The 14669-nt window shown below is 42.9% G+C and overlaps 2 protein-coding genes across 4 annotated transcripts in view; one reads left to right on the top strand and one right to left on the bottom strand.

Annotated features, from left to right (window-relative positions):
* The window catches only part of ANKRD27 (ankyrin repeat domain 27), a 50716-nt gene that overhangs the window by 34119 nt on the left and 1928 nt on the right, over nucleotides 1-14669 (bottom strand). Inside the window, exon 1 of one of the 3 annotated variants that reach the window (XM_015639826.3) lies at nucleotides 7627-7718. The exons of 1 other annotated variant lie outside the window; for it this stretch is intronic. The gene's annotated coding sequence lies outside the window, so the exon portion shown is untranslated. Of the gene's footprint in view, nucleotides 1-7540; nucleotides 7603-7626; nucleotides 7719-14669 lie in introns of those variants that run through there. One more of the 3 variants, XM_015639825.3, reaches the window with a different exon arrangement.
* RGS9BP (regulator of G protein signaling 9 binding protein) lies at nucleotides 7793-12184 on the top strand. Its single transcript, XM_015639829.2, has one exon. It carries the CDS (start codon nucleotides 8230-8232, stop codon nucleotides 8941-8943), a length of 714 nt encoding a protein of 237 aa, XP_015495315.1. The 5' UTR covers nucleotides 7793-8229; the 3' UTR covers nucleotides 8944-12184.

The raw sequence follows: 14669 nt of genomic DNA on the forward strand, positions 1-14669 counted from the left end.
GCTTCTTCCTCAGCCAGTGCTGATGGCAGGAGAAAAGGCAGCACAAGCCCTGTGGCAGGTCCAGTGCAGGAGCACAGATATCTCATTGCTGAGACACACCTTCACAGGCCAGACTAGTTAGCTACAAAAAACCCTGCCTGCTGAACATCTGGCCAGGCCACAATTCCAGGTAAGTCTTAATGACTGCAGCCTGCAGTCCAAACATGACTCAGTGACAAATTAATACATATAACTAAATACAATTTAGTACAAGTCAAGCACACAGGGCCGAACATCCACACATGTGCAACCTGCAAAACAGTTTGCCACAGGAACACTTGAGAGTCCCACATGCTTTTTTTTTTGGATGGTTTTGGACGTTCCCATCCTCATCACAGGAGATAAACTGACTGGAGCAAAGCCTGAGATAAGAAAGGCAAAGGAGCCCTGTAAGCAGAATCCAATCCATGGAAGGCAGTGATGTTTATAATTAAAACTGAAGTAGGTAAGGATTTTTTTCCCCACAGGTGGATCAAGCTTTCAGTGAAGGATATTTTTCCCACATCTAAGAAGTAGGTCTTAACTGAAGAAAACAGGCTCAGGTTACAGATCAGAAACCTTCCAAAAGGGAAGATAAGCACATGACTTAGATTGCTTGGCAAAGCTATCGAGTCTCTTATGTTGTAAATCTCCAAGAACATGTCAGACAAACCTCTCTTAGAGGTGATAGTGGACATAGCAAAGCTGGGAGGGTGGATTACATGGTCTTTTGAGACACTTTCCAAATCAAGCTTTCATTAATGCAGTCATCCCACTGAGGCAGATTCATCTGCCTTTAGTTTGGTGAATTCATGTATCTGTCCAAGCAGCAGAAGATGGGACTGCTGTGATCCTCCCCAAGACAGCAATGGAGGAGCTGTTAATACACCACATACTGTGTCAGAGGGAAAAGCATACTGACACAAGGAGGCAACCAAGCATGAGACTGCAGTGTACAAATGTCTCAAACAGATTCATTGCTGTTCTTTCAGCCTAACAAATCTTTAAGCCCAAAGATTTCTTCCCATAACAGGAGAGGAAGAGAACACATACCATTAATCCTCCTCATCTAAAATCCTCCACCTCACCATCAAAAAGAAAAACAAAACCCAAGTCATAAGCTTTGTCCAGAAAGAAATTTAAAGTCACACTTAATTCCCAGGCAAAAACACTGTAAGAAATTGATGTGAGGAGTAGAAGCTCCCACAGAAAGCCTGACCTCATGAAGCTTGCTGTCTGTCTGACCTCCTAAAACACTGCACCTGAAAAAAAAAAGCACAACTGGAGAGTACTTTAAGAATCATTACTGATGAACCATCATAGGAAGAGCTCAAAATTATAATCTTCAAGTCCCTGTACATGAGTTACATACCACAAATAACTAGTTCTAAACACTTAGTTGCAGCCACAGATTCTTGTACTACAAAACTACTGAGAGGGTTGAATCACATTCAGAGCTCCAGAAAGGAGTGAAAATAAACTGCATACAAATATTGAATTCTGACATTTCAGTTACTGTAATGCACCTAATGTGCCATTGATGTGTTCCACCCCAAGAAGGAAGGTAAAATTTACAGTTCACACAGGTGTTTGTCACCCTCCTGGAGCAGAGCAGATGCATGCTCCACATGCATGCTCCTACACAGCAGGAAACAACCCCCACTGGCCACATTAGTACTGTATTGAGAATCACAACTCTCAATTTCCTTCCCTTTTCTCTCTCCCTTACCCCTGCAGCTGTTCGGTCTCTCATTAGGGGTTAGCTATCATATCTGTTTAAAATGTGGGTATGAAAAACAACAGGTAGAACAAAAACAGTTTAGTTACTTGATTCACTTGGCCCTTCATCACCTTTCCACAGCACTCCCCAGAGAGACAGAAGTGTGGCTGTAGAAACAATATAAGAAATAAAAAAAAAAAAAGAAAAAAACAAACCAAACCAAAGGAATTTAGCCTACAGATTCAAGAGAGTACATTAAAGCTTCCCCAAAGCTCAGGCATTTTTGAGATTAAGTCAATTTCTTTCCACCCCAAAAGTTAAATGCATCTGAAAATACTGGCTAATGCATTGCTGTAATTCTAGGAACACATTAGAATTCTCCATTAAGAGTTTGCTGGCAGAACACAACATTCAGCTTCAACCTAATTTCACTTGGGGATGACAGACTTACTCTTCTAGTTGCACCTTGCACAGCGTTAGCTTTACAGTGAAAACAGAAAATGCACAAAACCTTAGATACATTACCAGAACTGATTAATGCTTAACAGAATGCTCATTAAAAACTATCATCAGCTATATTCACTATGAAGTTTAGTGAATTCTATCATGCTGAGCAGTAAAGCAATACTCAAGCACTAATGTTATGTAAAAGGTTCAAATGGAATCACTTCAGTGTATGGCTTCATGCCTATAAACACAGAAATAGCTCAAATTGCTGGGAGAACAGAAGCTAGCTGGATCAGACAATCTAATAAGCATTATGTTGCAGTTTAAAAAAACCTATAATCATAATCTTACAACAGACTAATCCTTTCTAGATCAAAAGCAGAGTGATAATTCTAACAATCTAACTATGGTACAAAGGACAGCTCAAGTGAAAAACATGGAATCTAAGCCTGACACTTTTCTCTAAAACACTGGAAATGAAACCTAATTACCTTTGGTACTGAAAACAGCGAATAGGAATAAATTCTGACAGTTCAGTTTCCCATTGATGGTGTTTTCCTTCAGAGATGGACAAGCGAGGAACCTTTACCAGAGCTTGCAGGTTTCAGTTCCTTTTAAGAAGTGCTTTGAAATTTAGATGAACAGCCATAAAAGTGGATGATGTCATTGTATTTGCATTGTTACTTAGCAGTTACCACCTGTCCACATTCAACTTTTGTGCAACTATTTACTCAAACCTTAAGCTCATCATCTTCTGAACATCCTGCTACATCCTTACTAAAAACTTAACAAAACATTCTGCAGAGAAAATGTCTTTCATTACAGCATGAGGGATGGTGTATACAAACTCTACATATAGTCAATGCTGAGCAGCATAATATTCTGTCCTTTCACCGTGGTATTTTAATAATAATTCAGCAGAACAAATTAATAACAGTTACTAAAGTTAGTAAAAATTATTAGCCAAGTTCAGTCAATTGTCTCCAGGATAAGAAGTTCAGATGTTACACTGGGATACTAACATCAAGTACCTCAGTATCCTCTCCAGACACATCCAGCTTCAAGGGAGCAGAACACCATGTTTCTCCAAAACCTTCAACACCAGACCCATTAGCACAGCAAGAAGCATAAATTCACTCAGTTTTATTTTACCAATATTGTCAAGTTTCATGCGGCAACACCAACTTCACCTTACCTTACAACAGCTACAACAGGAACAACTACGGCTTAGTAACCCAGTAACTTAATATTCGCTGAAGTGCTCAAAATAATGAGTAAACAAGGAGCAACTCATTACTCAAAGATTTTTATCTCAGAGCAGCAGATAAATAAACATAAAAACTTTATCAGAAACATCATTCTAGCAAACTGCACAGCTCCACAAAAAAAAAAAATTAGAACTGGGGAACAATTACTTCCTTTTAAGTTAAGGCTTTTTTTTTAACAGAAGCGCATCCCCCACACACCACAAGAGCACCACCTTCTTAGAAGGAAGAGCCAAAGACAGGCATATCTTAGACCTCTTTATAAGCAAACAGGAATCTAACAGTGGAATTTAAATAGACTCAGTCCAAAAACTCAAGTTACCACTCCAGTTCCTGTTTTACAAGTACTATTACTCCTCAGTTACTCTGCTTTTGGGCAAAAGTTACAATCTGAACTTGAGCCCTATTTTGAGGTGATCAACATTCACCTCAAAATAAAAACAGAAGATCATTTCTTTTTCTGAGCATTTGAAAATCCTAAAGGATGAACATTGAGCATCTTGTGAAAAACACCTGACACATTCCAGGACACCTTGCTCACCACAAGGGCATAAATAAATAAATCTACTCCTACCCCTTTTAGATTCAGGTTCAGCTTGTACTGATTTCTGTCAAACAGAAGCATGCAAGAGTAGCACCTTTGAATTATTAGATTATAGAGTGATGAATTCACATGAGTCAGCTCAAGGCTTACTAGCAACCAGTGAAAGACTAAGTTTTATCACACCTGAACATGAGCCTGACACCAATGGAACAGTCTGGAAAGGAGGGGTCATGAGCATTCCAGGAAGATACTAATTTCTCTCAGCATCTCCCTTCCAGGCACACATTTCTTCCACTGAAGGTTAAGAGCTGGCACAGGACCTCATGGCTTGGGTTTTTCCTCTACCCAACACGCTCCAAGCCTTTTCCAAGCTTGGCAGCTCTGGCCCTGCTACCACTGCTCCAGCTCCTTGGCCAGGCCTCCCCCAGACCCTGCAGCACCTGTGGCTGTACCAGATCCTCAAGCAGCTTCTCATGAGCCCCACCTCAAACTCCAGAGCTGAGCTCACTCACAAGGCTCACTCTTTACACTTTAACAGTGCATTTGTACTATTGTTTGACTTGGGCACATTCTGACTTGCCCCAGACTTGAGGGCATGAGTCTCCCCATCACTTGTTGCTTTCCTCCAGAGGAAGCACATTTCAATACGTGTGGTTCCTTCAGCAGCCAAGCTTCCCACTTCCATCCAGTTACTTCAACATATTCAAAAACATCTTGCTTGTCATTAGCCAAGTATCAGGAACAAGCTGCATTCTCTTTTCACAACAGAGGTTTAAAAATCCACCAGAGTGGCTGCAAAGAAGTTTCATTTTTTGGCTTGCCACTGCAGAAGCTGCTTTACATTCTCTGATGGGCTCTAGACCAAAGTGCAAGTGCTATTCAGTGAACCACCAACAGTTACAAGGAACATTTAGAGGGAGAACATTAACAAAGCAAATACAAGTTTCCATAACAGCTTCAAACATGGATGATTTCTTCGAATACCAGTGAGCTGTATTTAAGGTTACCTCCTCCACAGGTTCTCAGAGGTTCCAGCACTTTGGTACTCCACTCCTCTTCTTTGTGGGGGGGAAGGGGGAGGATAAACTCTCATGGAGTTGAAATACACAGAGGCTTACTTAAGCCAAATATTTTCATTTATTCAGGCACAAGTGCAAGGGTAAGAATGCTGGAAAAGAATTTGGCAGATAAGCTCTAACTAGCACAATAAATTATTTTAACCACTACCGGTGTTATAAATACTATATAATGCAACATGTAACAGCCTAAGCTAATTAAGAGCTTCCTGGAAGTAAACATCATGATACAGAAGTATGAGTCTAACACTCCCCCACATTATAAATTAAGATTCTTCCTATTGATCGAATCTTCTTACCACTACAAGCAAAAAGCTTAACAGAAAGCAAATCACAGAATTTGAAGAAGCACACAATCTATCAGTGATCAGGGAGAGGGAAGGGGTTGATGTCACATTTCATTTTCACTGTATTTCATCTTTATTTTCCTTCTTCATCTCATAGTGGCTTCAAACTTGCACAAGTCATAGCAATCTACAGACCAAACTTAGTATATGAGCTTACTCTAAAAGCAAGTCTCTCAGACAAGACTTATCAACTATTTAAGCAAGACAAACCTGCATTTGCCTAAAATTCTACTAAATAGTATTAAAATGAGGCTATGACATTTAATTAGTGATGGTCAAGATACACCACAGAATATTTTGCCAACAGTTTTAAGAGTACTGCACAGGAAGAATACTGTCATTGCAAGAAAGCCTTGCCACAGAACCAGGAAATACATTTTTTTCTACTACTCATTATCCTGCTTCCTAAGTCAGTTCTACGGATTTTTACCTCCATCCTAATAGTTTTCCCAGGACAGTATTTTGGCTAGTCAGCATCTTGTTTGAAAGTAGTATCCACATTTGGATTTTCAAAACATCATGCCTGACTGAAAAACAACTGAATTTTAAGAGTTCCCACAATCTAAGCAAATTGTATAACTGCATGCAGCTGAACTTAAATTAGAATTAATCTAAATAACAGGCTCTTCCCACATGACACACCTAAAGATGTACTTAAGGCATTACCTGATACAGATTAGGACTGCTGCTACCTTCACGTTTAAACAGTCACATGTTTCTGAACCAATACTCCTTCCCTCCCCTTCCCAGTCACATTCATAGAAGTGGCTTCCAGATTCTCACATAACTTCAGTGCTCTGTGGCAGACTTTAAACATGGCTAAAACAGACACACAAATATGCATAATTTAGTCAGCAATAAGCGTAACACTTACGGAGTCACATAGGACTCCAGATCCAAACTCAGAGCTAATCCTCTTTCCACCTGACAATGATTAGGCAATTACAAGACTTCACTTACAATCAAGTCAAAATCATCCTGTGTTTATTTATTCCTGCAAAGAAACAGGCATGACTGATTTGCTTCTTCTAGGCAATCAACACACAATTGACTGAGCTACTCAGTTTAATTGGTAGTAATTTGAAAATCTACATAAAGTTAAGAGGCCACTTCTTACAGGTAGTAACCTGCAGCAGAAGCAACATAGGTTTTGGAATTAGGGCCAAAATTCAAGCAAGATTAAACATAAACAAAATACTGCCATAAATGGAGTCCAAGCTACAAAATCCAGGAAGAGGAACACAGCCTAGACAAGACTCTTCAGGCTGGGCTCAGCAGCAGAAAGCCAGTCCACCTTGGACTCTGTTCCTCTTAGCAAACTATCTTCTCATAACACACATTTACCCTGCAAGGGTAGTGATAAAAGTTAAGGCAAGGGGTCACGCTCCCTTTCTTGTGGGACTCTCATGGCTTCACAACTTTTCCAGGCTACTGTAGCTTCACAAAACCACTCAGCTCCCCACAAACGATGAGGCATATGTGGTAGCATATGTTGTGCCAAGCGAGCTCTCCAGAAGCCCACTTCAGCAGGCACAAGGCCGCTCAGCTGCCCAAGCGGCACTGCACATCACCTCCACCCCGCGGGATGCGCACAGAGCACGGCCTAGTGCCCACCGGCGGGCACCGCGCTGCGCCCAGCACGCTGCCAAGGGCAGCTGGTGGAGCATCGCTCCCGGCAGTGAGAACTGGCGTGTTTCCTGCTCCTCCTGATGTGCCACTGCTCGACTCGAGCTAACCGCAGGTGCCCCGGATAGCACGCCGGCCTTTCCTATGGATGACAACAGCAACGAGCTCCTTCCCCAGCCGGGTCCCGGCGCGTTTGCGACACACGGGACACCCGGGGGACCAGACAAGACCGAGCTGCCATGCACAGCGGGGCTCAACACGGCGAGGACCGACCCTGCCGCGGTGGGCACTGACCAGGGCCACGTGTCCACACAGCCCGACCCCGCCGCGCTCCGGCCCGGGCAAAGGCCGAGCCGGCACAGCCCCGCCGCCGGCCAGGCCGCGGCCGAGCGGCTCCCGGGGCACGGCACGGCGGGCCGGGAGCGCTCCCCGCTCCCACCCCGGCGGGACGGTCCCAGCGGGAGCCGCAGGCTGCCCGGGGCGGGAGCGCTACTCACACCGACACCATCGCCTCCCTGCTCCCCGGCCGCAGAGCTGCCGCCGCCCGCCTCCCCCGCCGCTCCGCGCCCCGGCCGAGCCCTACCGGGGTCCAGGGCGGGCCCAGCGCGGCCGCACGAAGCCAATAGCTGGGTAGAGGCGGGCGGGAGCGGGCGAAGAGCCGGGAGCACGGCGGGATCGCAGGCTGTGGAGGCGGAGCCTGCGAGGGCTTATAGGGCCGGGCCGGGCGCTCCCCGCCATGTGACCGCGCGGGCGCCCAGCTGGGGCGAGTTAAGTGGCGGCGGCGGGGACCGCCGGGAGCCCGGCTGCCGCTCCCCAGAGCTTTAGCCTTGGCTTTTTTGATTTCATATTTTTTTCTCCTGCACCCTCGGCGTTTGGCACTTTTCAAACAGCAGCGCCCCGTTGAGCGCGGCGCGGACCGAGGCGCCCCGGCGGCGCTGCAGGCGGCGGTGGCGCGGGGAGCGATGCTGCCTGCCCGCCGGGGCTCCCCGCCGCCCGCCCGGGCTCCCGGAGCCGCCGGCGCCGCCTGACCAGCGGGGAAGGGGGTGCTGGATGCAGGCTCGACCCGGAGGCAGCGCTTGCCATGTGTGCTGGTAGCGCCCGGCTGTGGCAGCGCCCGGGGGCCGGCACCGGGTAAGTCGGGGCGGCTGCGGGCAGGGCGGCACCGGGCACGGCCCCCGCCGCCACCATGGTGAAGGAGGAGTGCAAGGCGCTGCTGGACGCGCTCAACAAGGTCACCGCCTGCTACCGGCACATGGTGCTGACCATCGGCGGCACCTCGGACTCTCAGAACCTGCGGGAGGAGCTCAAGAAAACCCGGCAGAAAGCTCAGGAGCTGGCGGTGGCCAACAGGAACAAGCTCACCACGGTCCTGAAGGACAAAACCGTGAGTAAGGAAGATAAAGCCGAGTTCGAGAGGCTATGGGTGATTTTCTCCACGTGCCTAGAGATCCTGGAGATCGACATGAGGAGAGCCCTGGAGCTGGGCCACGAGTTCCCTCTGAACGTCCCCAAAAAACACCTGATCCAGACGGGCATGAGCGGGGGAACCTCCGGCGTGGCCGCCCGCGCCATGAGCGTCCAGAACATGAAATACGAGGCTGAGCACAACATAGACGTGGTGGATTTGAAAGACCTCGAGAACGAGATCAACCAGGTGGGAGAGATGATGTACGAGATGGAGATGAAGGTCAATGTCCCCCAGTGGACAGTAGAGGCTAAGCAAGACCCAGGGGCTGAACTGAAATCCACCATCAGCGTGGGTGCTTCCTCTATTGGCATGATTTCTGTGGAGGAAAATAAATCTTTCTGCGATATCAGCAAGGTTCTAGCTGGGATTATTTTCACTGCTGTCCTCCTTATCGCTATTGTCCTGGCAGTGTGTGTGGTAAAACTGTCTTAGGGTGGTGCAAGCTTTGACACGAGCGATCCCTCTCCAGCCTGTCTCTGGAGTATTTCATGCCTCACCTTTACTTCTGAAGTGTGTGACTTGGATGAGCTGAGAGTTTTAAGCAAGCACTTGAAAGAACAAAGCAGAACTTTTGCCTCTGGATATCCTAAAATGCACTATTAATTTCTTCATGCTTTTTGAAGAAAAGGGATGCAAATCAGCCTGCAGAGTAGAATGTGTTCATTTACTGGACTTGTAACAGTTAAGCGAAGTATCAGGGTATTATCACTACTGGCTGTAACAGGGATTTGCCTGCTATTAATAGGTCACTATTCTCAGAAGCCTGTGGTTTTTGTTTTTCACTAGGCTCTGGTGTTTGCTGCTGGTCACTGTTTACAGTATTAGAGAGTAACATAAATTTGATGGGTGTTTTGTCTGACCAAGTGAATAGAATACTTCTTTTTTTCCATGAAATACAGAAAGTATTTCTTGAGTGGAGGAAAAGGGTAAGGATGAAAACCCCAGTAAAAGAATGTAACCAACCTCTATTTTAAATAAGTTAATGGTTGGGGAGGGGGGAGAAAATGGAACGATGTTTGATACCAAGTACTGTTTGTTGATTTAGACTGGATTGTATGGAACCTAGTTGCATGAATTGGCACAGCATATGTGAATGACTAATCGCTTTCCAAATCCAGACAGAAAAAAGGGAGAGTATGCATTTTCTGCATATTCAGAAAAATAGTAGCAAGCCTCACTGTTTTCGTTCACATTTACCACGATTTTATCTTTCCTGGCAGAAAGACTGATTCTTGCTACTGGTTCTGATTTTTCATTCTGAAGGAGCAATTTGCACTCCACGATTAACTATGAAAACAGGAGCAATGAGTCTACCCACAGCACATGCAGTAACATGGCAAAATAGATTTTAGCAAATGGAAACGTTAAGACCTTCCCAATGGGTTCCCCTCACCTGTTGACAGGCAGGGACTGATGCTCGTATATATACAGGGACATTTCTGCAAGCTCCCAAATTGCAGAAACACAGACAATGCTAAAAATGTGTCTGTTTCACATCTCAGTCATATCTCATTAATCATCTGGCAAACAGGAACCCTGTAGGATTGGTCCCATTTGATAACACTACAATTCTGGAAGGGAAATGCAACAGCATAAAACTTTCCAGTGCTTCCTTGTGGAACTGTCAACATTTAAATGTAAAACCATGTAAGACACTGACTTAGCAGAAAAGCTTTACAATATTTTCTAAAAAGGATTTATGTGTTACAGTGTTTATTCTTTACTTCTGGAGATACCTTCTAGTGCTCTGAACACGCACTGTCTGTTCAAGAATCCTTGGTACATGTGCTACAGTGCCATAGGTGTATGGGGCACTCCACAGCCAAATATAAAGACCCCAAAATACTGGGAGTTTAAGAAGTCATTTTTCTTCATTGATTATTACAGGCACATTACCAAAAAGTAATAATCAGACATGATTTATGAACAGTCTTCATGCTTGTTAAATAAAACTGACAACACACATAAACACTTAATATTTTTAATATTTTTGAATTAAGAACTAAACATACTTCAAAAAACTTCAGCAAACAGATTGTTCTTTAAAATTTAAAAGAACTGGATTTATGGGGAGAAAAAAAAAATGTATTAGAATCTGGTCACTTGTAGGTGAGGAAAAAAATTCAGAGGCCTGAATTCAAAGATACAGGCTATCCTTATGTTGAAGGATAATGTGAGCTCTGCACATTGGTCCAGTCTAACTCCATTCTCTTGGGAATTCAGTGTTACAACTCCACGTTCCTTTCTGTTGTATTTCACTCATTCCATAGAGTATGTTTTATATGTAGTTAATCTATTTCTGTAGATCCCTGACAGCTTTCTAACAAAGCCAGGTCGGTATTTATCGGTGCTACAGTTCCAGCCTGCCTAGACAAGGTGTAATTGCTGAGTGTTCATTTAAATTGGATTACCTCCTTCACAGTCACAATAAGTAAACATATTGAAGGAAAACACAGTAAAAGCTGCAGCAGAATGTACCTATTTGGATTGCCAGCACTTGTCATTAAGGACCTGTGGATGTTTTCACTTTTTGCACTTAGTTCACAAGAAGGTAGAGAAGCCATTGGGCTCTATTCTGTGCTTCCTGAAAACTCCATAAACCCTGTGAAATCAGACCATTTAACCACATGTTCTCAAACCTCAAGTTGTGAATGCAAGTCTGTTTTCTGGTGAATAAGTAAATGGTAACACTGACAACATTCATTATCTTTTATCTTGGTATCTTCCACACACCTAACCATAGATAAACAGCTTATCCATGCTTAGTTGTGTAGAAGAATTTTTAATAGGTCATCTTCAAAAGCAAGCTTCAGTGATTGTTAAACTTGAAGTTTGCAATCCATTGCAGTTTGTTTTTGTTTTTTTTTTAATTTGGATTTTTTAATATAGGACTCAAAAAATTAATATAAATAGTTTCTAAGTAAGTCTTTCTTTATTATGAATATGCACAGAATTACTATTTAAAGGATTGGCCTTGGGAAAAGAATTTTCAAATCTTAAGACACAGCTGGCTGCAAATTAATTCATCATTAGTATGTTCCTAGAAATCTGCATCATCTTATATTTAGGCTATCTGAAATTAATAGATTAAGTAGAATTCTAACAGAGGATTGGCACTGTCTGTGTGGATAAAGTGCTGCCATTCGTGTCCTACATGTGTTTGTTCCACGTGACAGAGTTTGGCACGACACTGCACAAAACCAAAACTAAATAAAACCACCACTGCCCAAAAGTACAGAGGCTTCCTTTAAATTAAGCAATAGAGATATACAGATTTGCAGTCTTCATTTTTTCTCGCTATTGGAATGCAACTGGAAGGAGACTGGAAATGCTACTTTGTAAGTGAAAAATGGGAATTCATACTTCAAAATACTCTCTAATGAAAGAGCATGATGAAAAAGCACATACTCTCATGTTGACTGGTGAGAATGTAATTACAGTACAAAAGCAGATGGTCGTTGCTTAATTAATATCAGTGTTGATCTACTTCAGTTCTTTTGTCTTTATTTACAGAATACACACGTTAAATTTGCTGTATACTAAAATCTTACTCTCAACTTGAATTACACTGGTTTTGCCTGTGCATGGTTGGTATTTTCTACACTTTGAATAATGCAAACCTGTTCCTGTCACTATTTATTTAACTTAAAATAAAGTACTTCCTTATAACTTACTGGTTTGCTTGCAGCAGTAATTTAAACCAAACAAAATCTGTCAGAGCAAGTCCAGAGGAGGCCACAAAGTTGGAGGGATAAAGAACCTCTGCTGTGACAAAAGGCTGGGAGAATTAGGATTTTCAGCATGGAGAAGACAAAATTTGGGGTGACTTAATTGTGTCCTTCCAGTGCCTGAAGGGAGCCTGCAAGAAAGATGGAGAGAGCCTGTTTACAAGGGATGGAGTCACAAGGGGAATTGTGAATGGCTTCACACTGACAGAGCAGATTCAGATGAGATACTGGGAAGGAATTGTTCCCTCTGAGGGTGGGAAGACCCTGGCACAGGCTGTCTAGAGAAGCTGTGGCTGCCCCATCCATGGTAATGTTCAAGGCCAGGCTGGGCAGGGCTTGGCACAATCTGGTCTGGAAGGTGTCCCTGCCCATGGTTGAAACCAGGTGATCTTCCAACTAAAATCATTCTATCACTGTGAAAAGCTGGAATATTAATACAGCTTATCTGTAGTAGGCTCTTCTAAACTAAAGTTCCTGTTTCAAGCACAGTAATAAAAACATGCTAAGCCCTCTCATTAGATTTGTTAACATTAAAAACAGCCTTCTCCAGCCCCCAAAGTTGAATAGTGATGTAGCTTAACTCACACTGACTTAGGAAACAGCTACAATAACATTTAGACAAACAGATGATTCTGTCTTCAGCGCTGGTTGTCCAGAATTAAGTATAGAACCATTGGCTTGGACAACCTGAAAACCAGACTAGACTGGACTAACAGTTGGATTCTCCTTGTGTTAGGATCCAAACTGTCTCTCAGCAAAGCTGGCATTTACTTTAGCAAAAGATAAACACAACCTAAGGAGTGTGAAACTTGGTCCTGTGCTGTTGGTAGCAATAAGGATCAACAGTTCTATCAAACCAGCAGAACTGAGTCTTAAACACAACAATTTGTAATTTCATTCCAGGATTTTCAGTTTATCACCATAAAAACCTATTAGGCTGTTTTCTAGTTTAGTAACAAAAGGAACACAGGACCATAATTAAAGTTATTCTCCTGATGTTGCAAACAATGTTACATCAAAGTTCAGCACTATAAATATAAAATTAGTTTCAAAATTCTTCATGTAAGTATGTGAAAATATTTTTTACAGTAATGCAATTATTTAAGACTGGACTAAATGACTGATGTAAATAGCTTTCAGATTAAAAATTAAACACATGCTTATTGTTTGTAGAGAGGATTGGTTACAGTCTTGTTTTTCCATCTCTGGAAGGTTTGTGTTGTTTATATTTGCTTTCCAGAAATACCTTCTATTTAAGTGCTAATGGAACTCCTAGTCAACATATTTACCCTTCACAGATTTTCATTATGTAAAAAGTCATTCAGTAAGACCAGTGGATTACAGATCTCTAAGTGCTTTCTCTCAATACGATTATGTAAGTCTTTTAATGCAGGAAGAGATCTGGACAAAATAGTTCACACGTGAGTAGCATTTGCTACAGTAAGTGTACAATAAAAGTGGGATTAGAAAAGAATGTCTTTCATATAAAATTATCCACATGTGTTTATGGAAGAACAAAAAAAAGGAAAGGAGGCGTATGAATGTAGTAAATACCAAAGTTTGCTTTTTGTTATATACAACAGCATCCCAATGTTAAACTACAGCTTCCCTATAAAAAAGGAAAACCTTATGCCCAATGGGACAGAGGATATAAATATCCCTGAGTGGAACTGACTATCCATTCTCTTATTAGCTCATACAGAGTAAGAGTAAAAATATTTTGATTTGCTACATGTTGCTATCCATTTTACAAAAGACAATCCTTATCTCCCTCGGTTTCACATTACAAATGACTTTCTCCTGGAAGAAGGCAGTCCCACATGGCTGGCTTCCACCACCCATGCTTACAGCTCACTGTACTGAGGTACTGGCTGCAGCTGGGATGAAGCTGTAGCAGCTGCCACTGCCGAACCTGTGGAAAGGTGGAGTCACATGGCATTTAACCAGCATCAGGGCTCTGCTGGATCCTCTCAGCCAGCCCAGCACGAGCATTTCATGCTGGAAGCAATGTGACTGCAAGCCACGTAGGCAAACAAATCCAATCACAACTTCTCTGAAAGTGTCACCCACAGAGGCCACTTACCAAACACAATTATGCCTATTGCTCAGTTCCAGTCATTTGTGAGAATATCTACTGTCATTTACCAGAGTGACAGAAACACTTCTCAACCCTCCACAGGGTCAGGTGGGTTTTTTGTTTTGTTCTCTTTCCTTGAATTATATGTTTTATTTACACTACATTGCATGACGTTATTTATCATATACTTAAATCTCCATCAAATTAAACAAACTCATAAATCCTCTCAAAGCTGGGTTGCTTTGCAGCTGCACAGAATTGGAAGTCACAGTTGTGGTATAAATGTGATGTGTTATTTTGATCATTTCCACTGTGCATGAAATTATCACTGGAGTCTCTGATCAGTCTGGTCT

This window comes from Parus major, chromosome 11 (genome assembly GCF_001522545.3).
Source record: "Parus major isolate Abel chromosome 11, Parus_major1.1, whole genome shotgun sequence".
Classification (NCBI taxonomy): Eukaryota; Metazoa; Chordata; class Aves; order Passeriformes; family Paridae; genus Parus; species Parus major.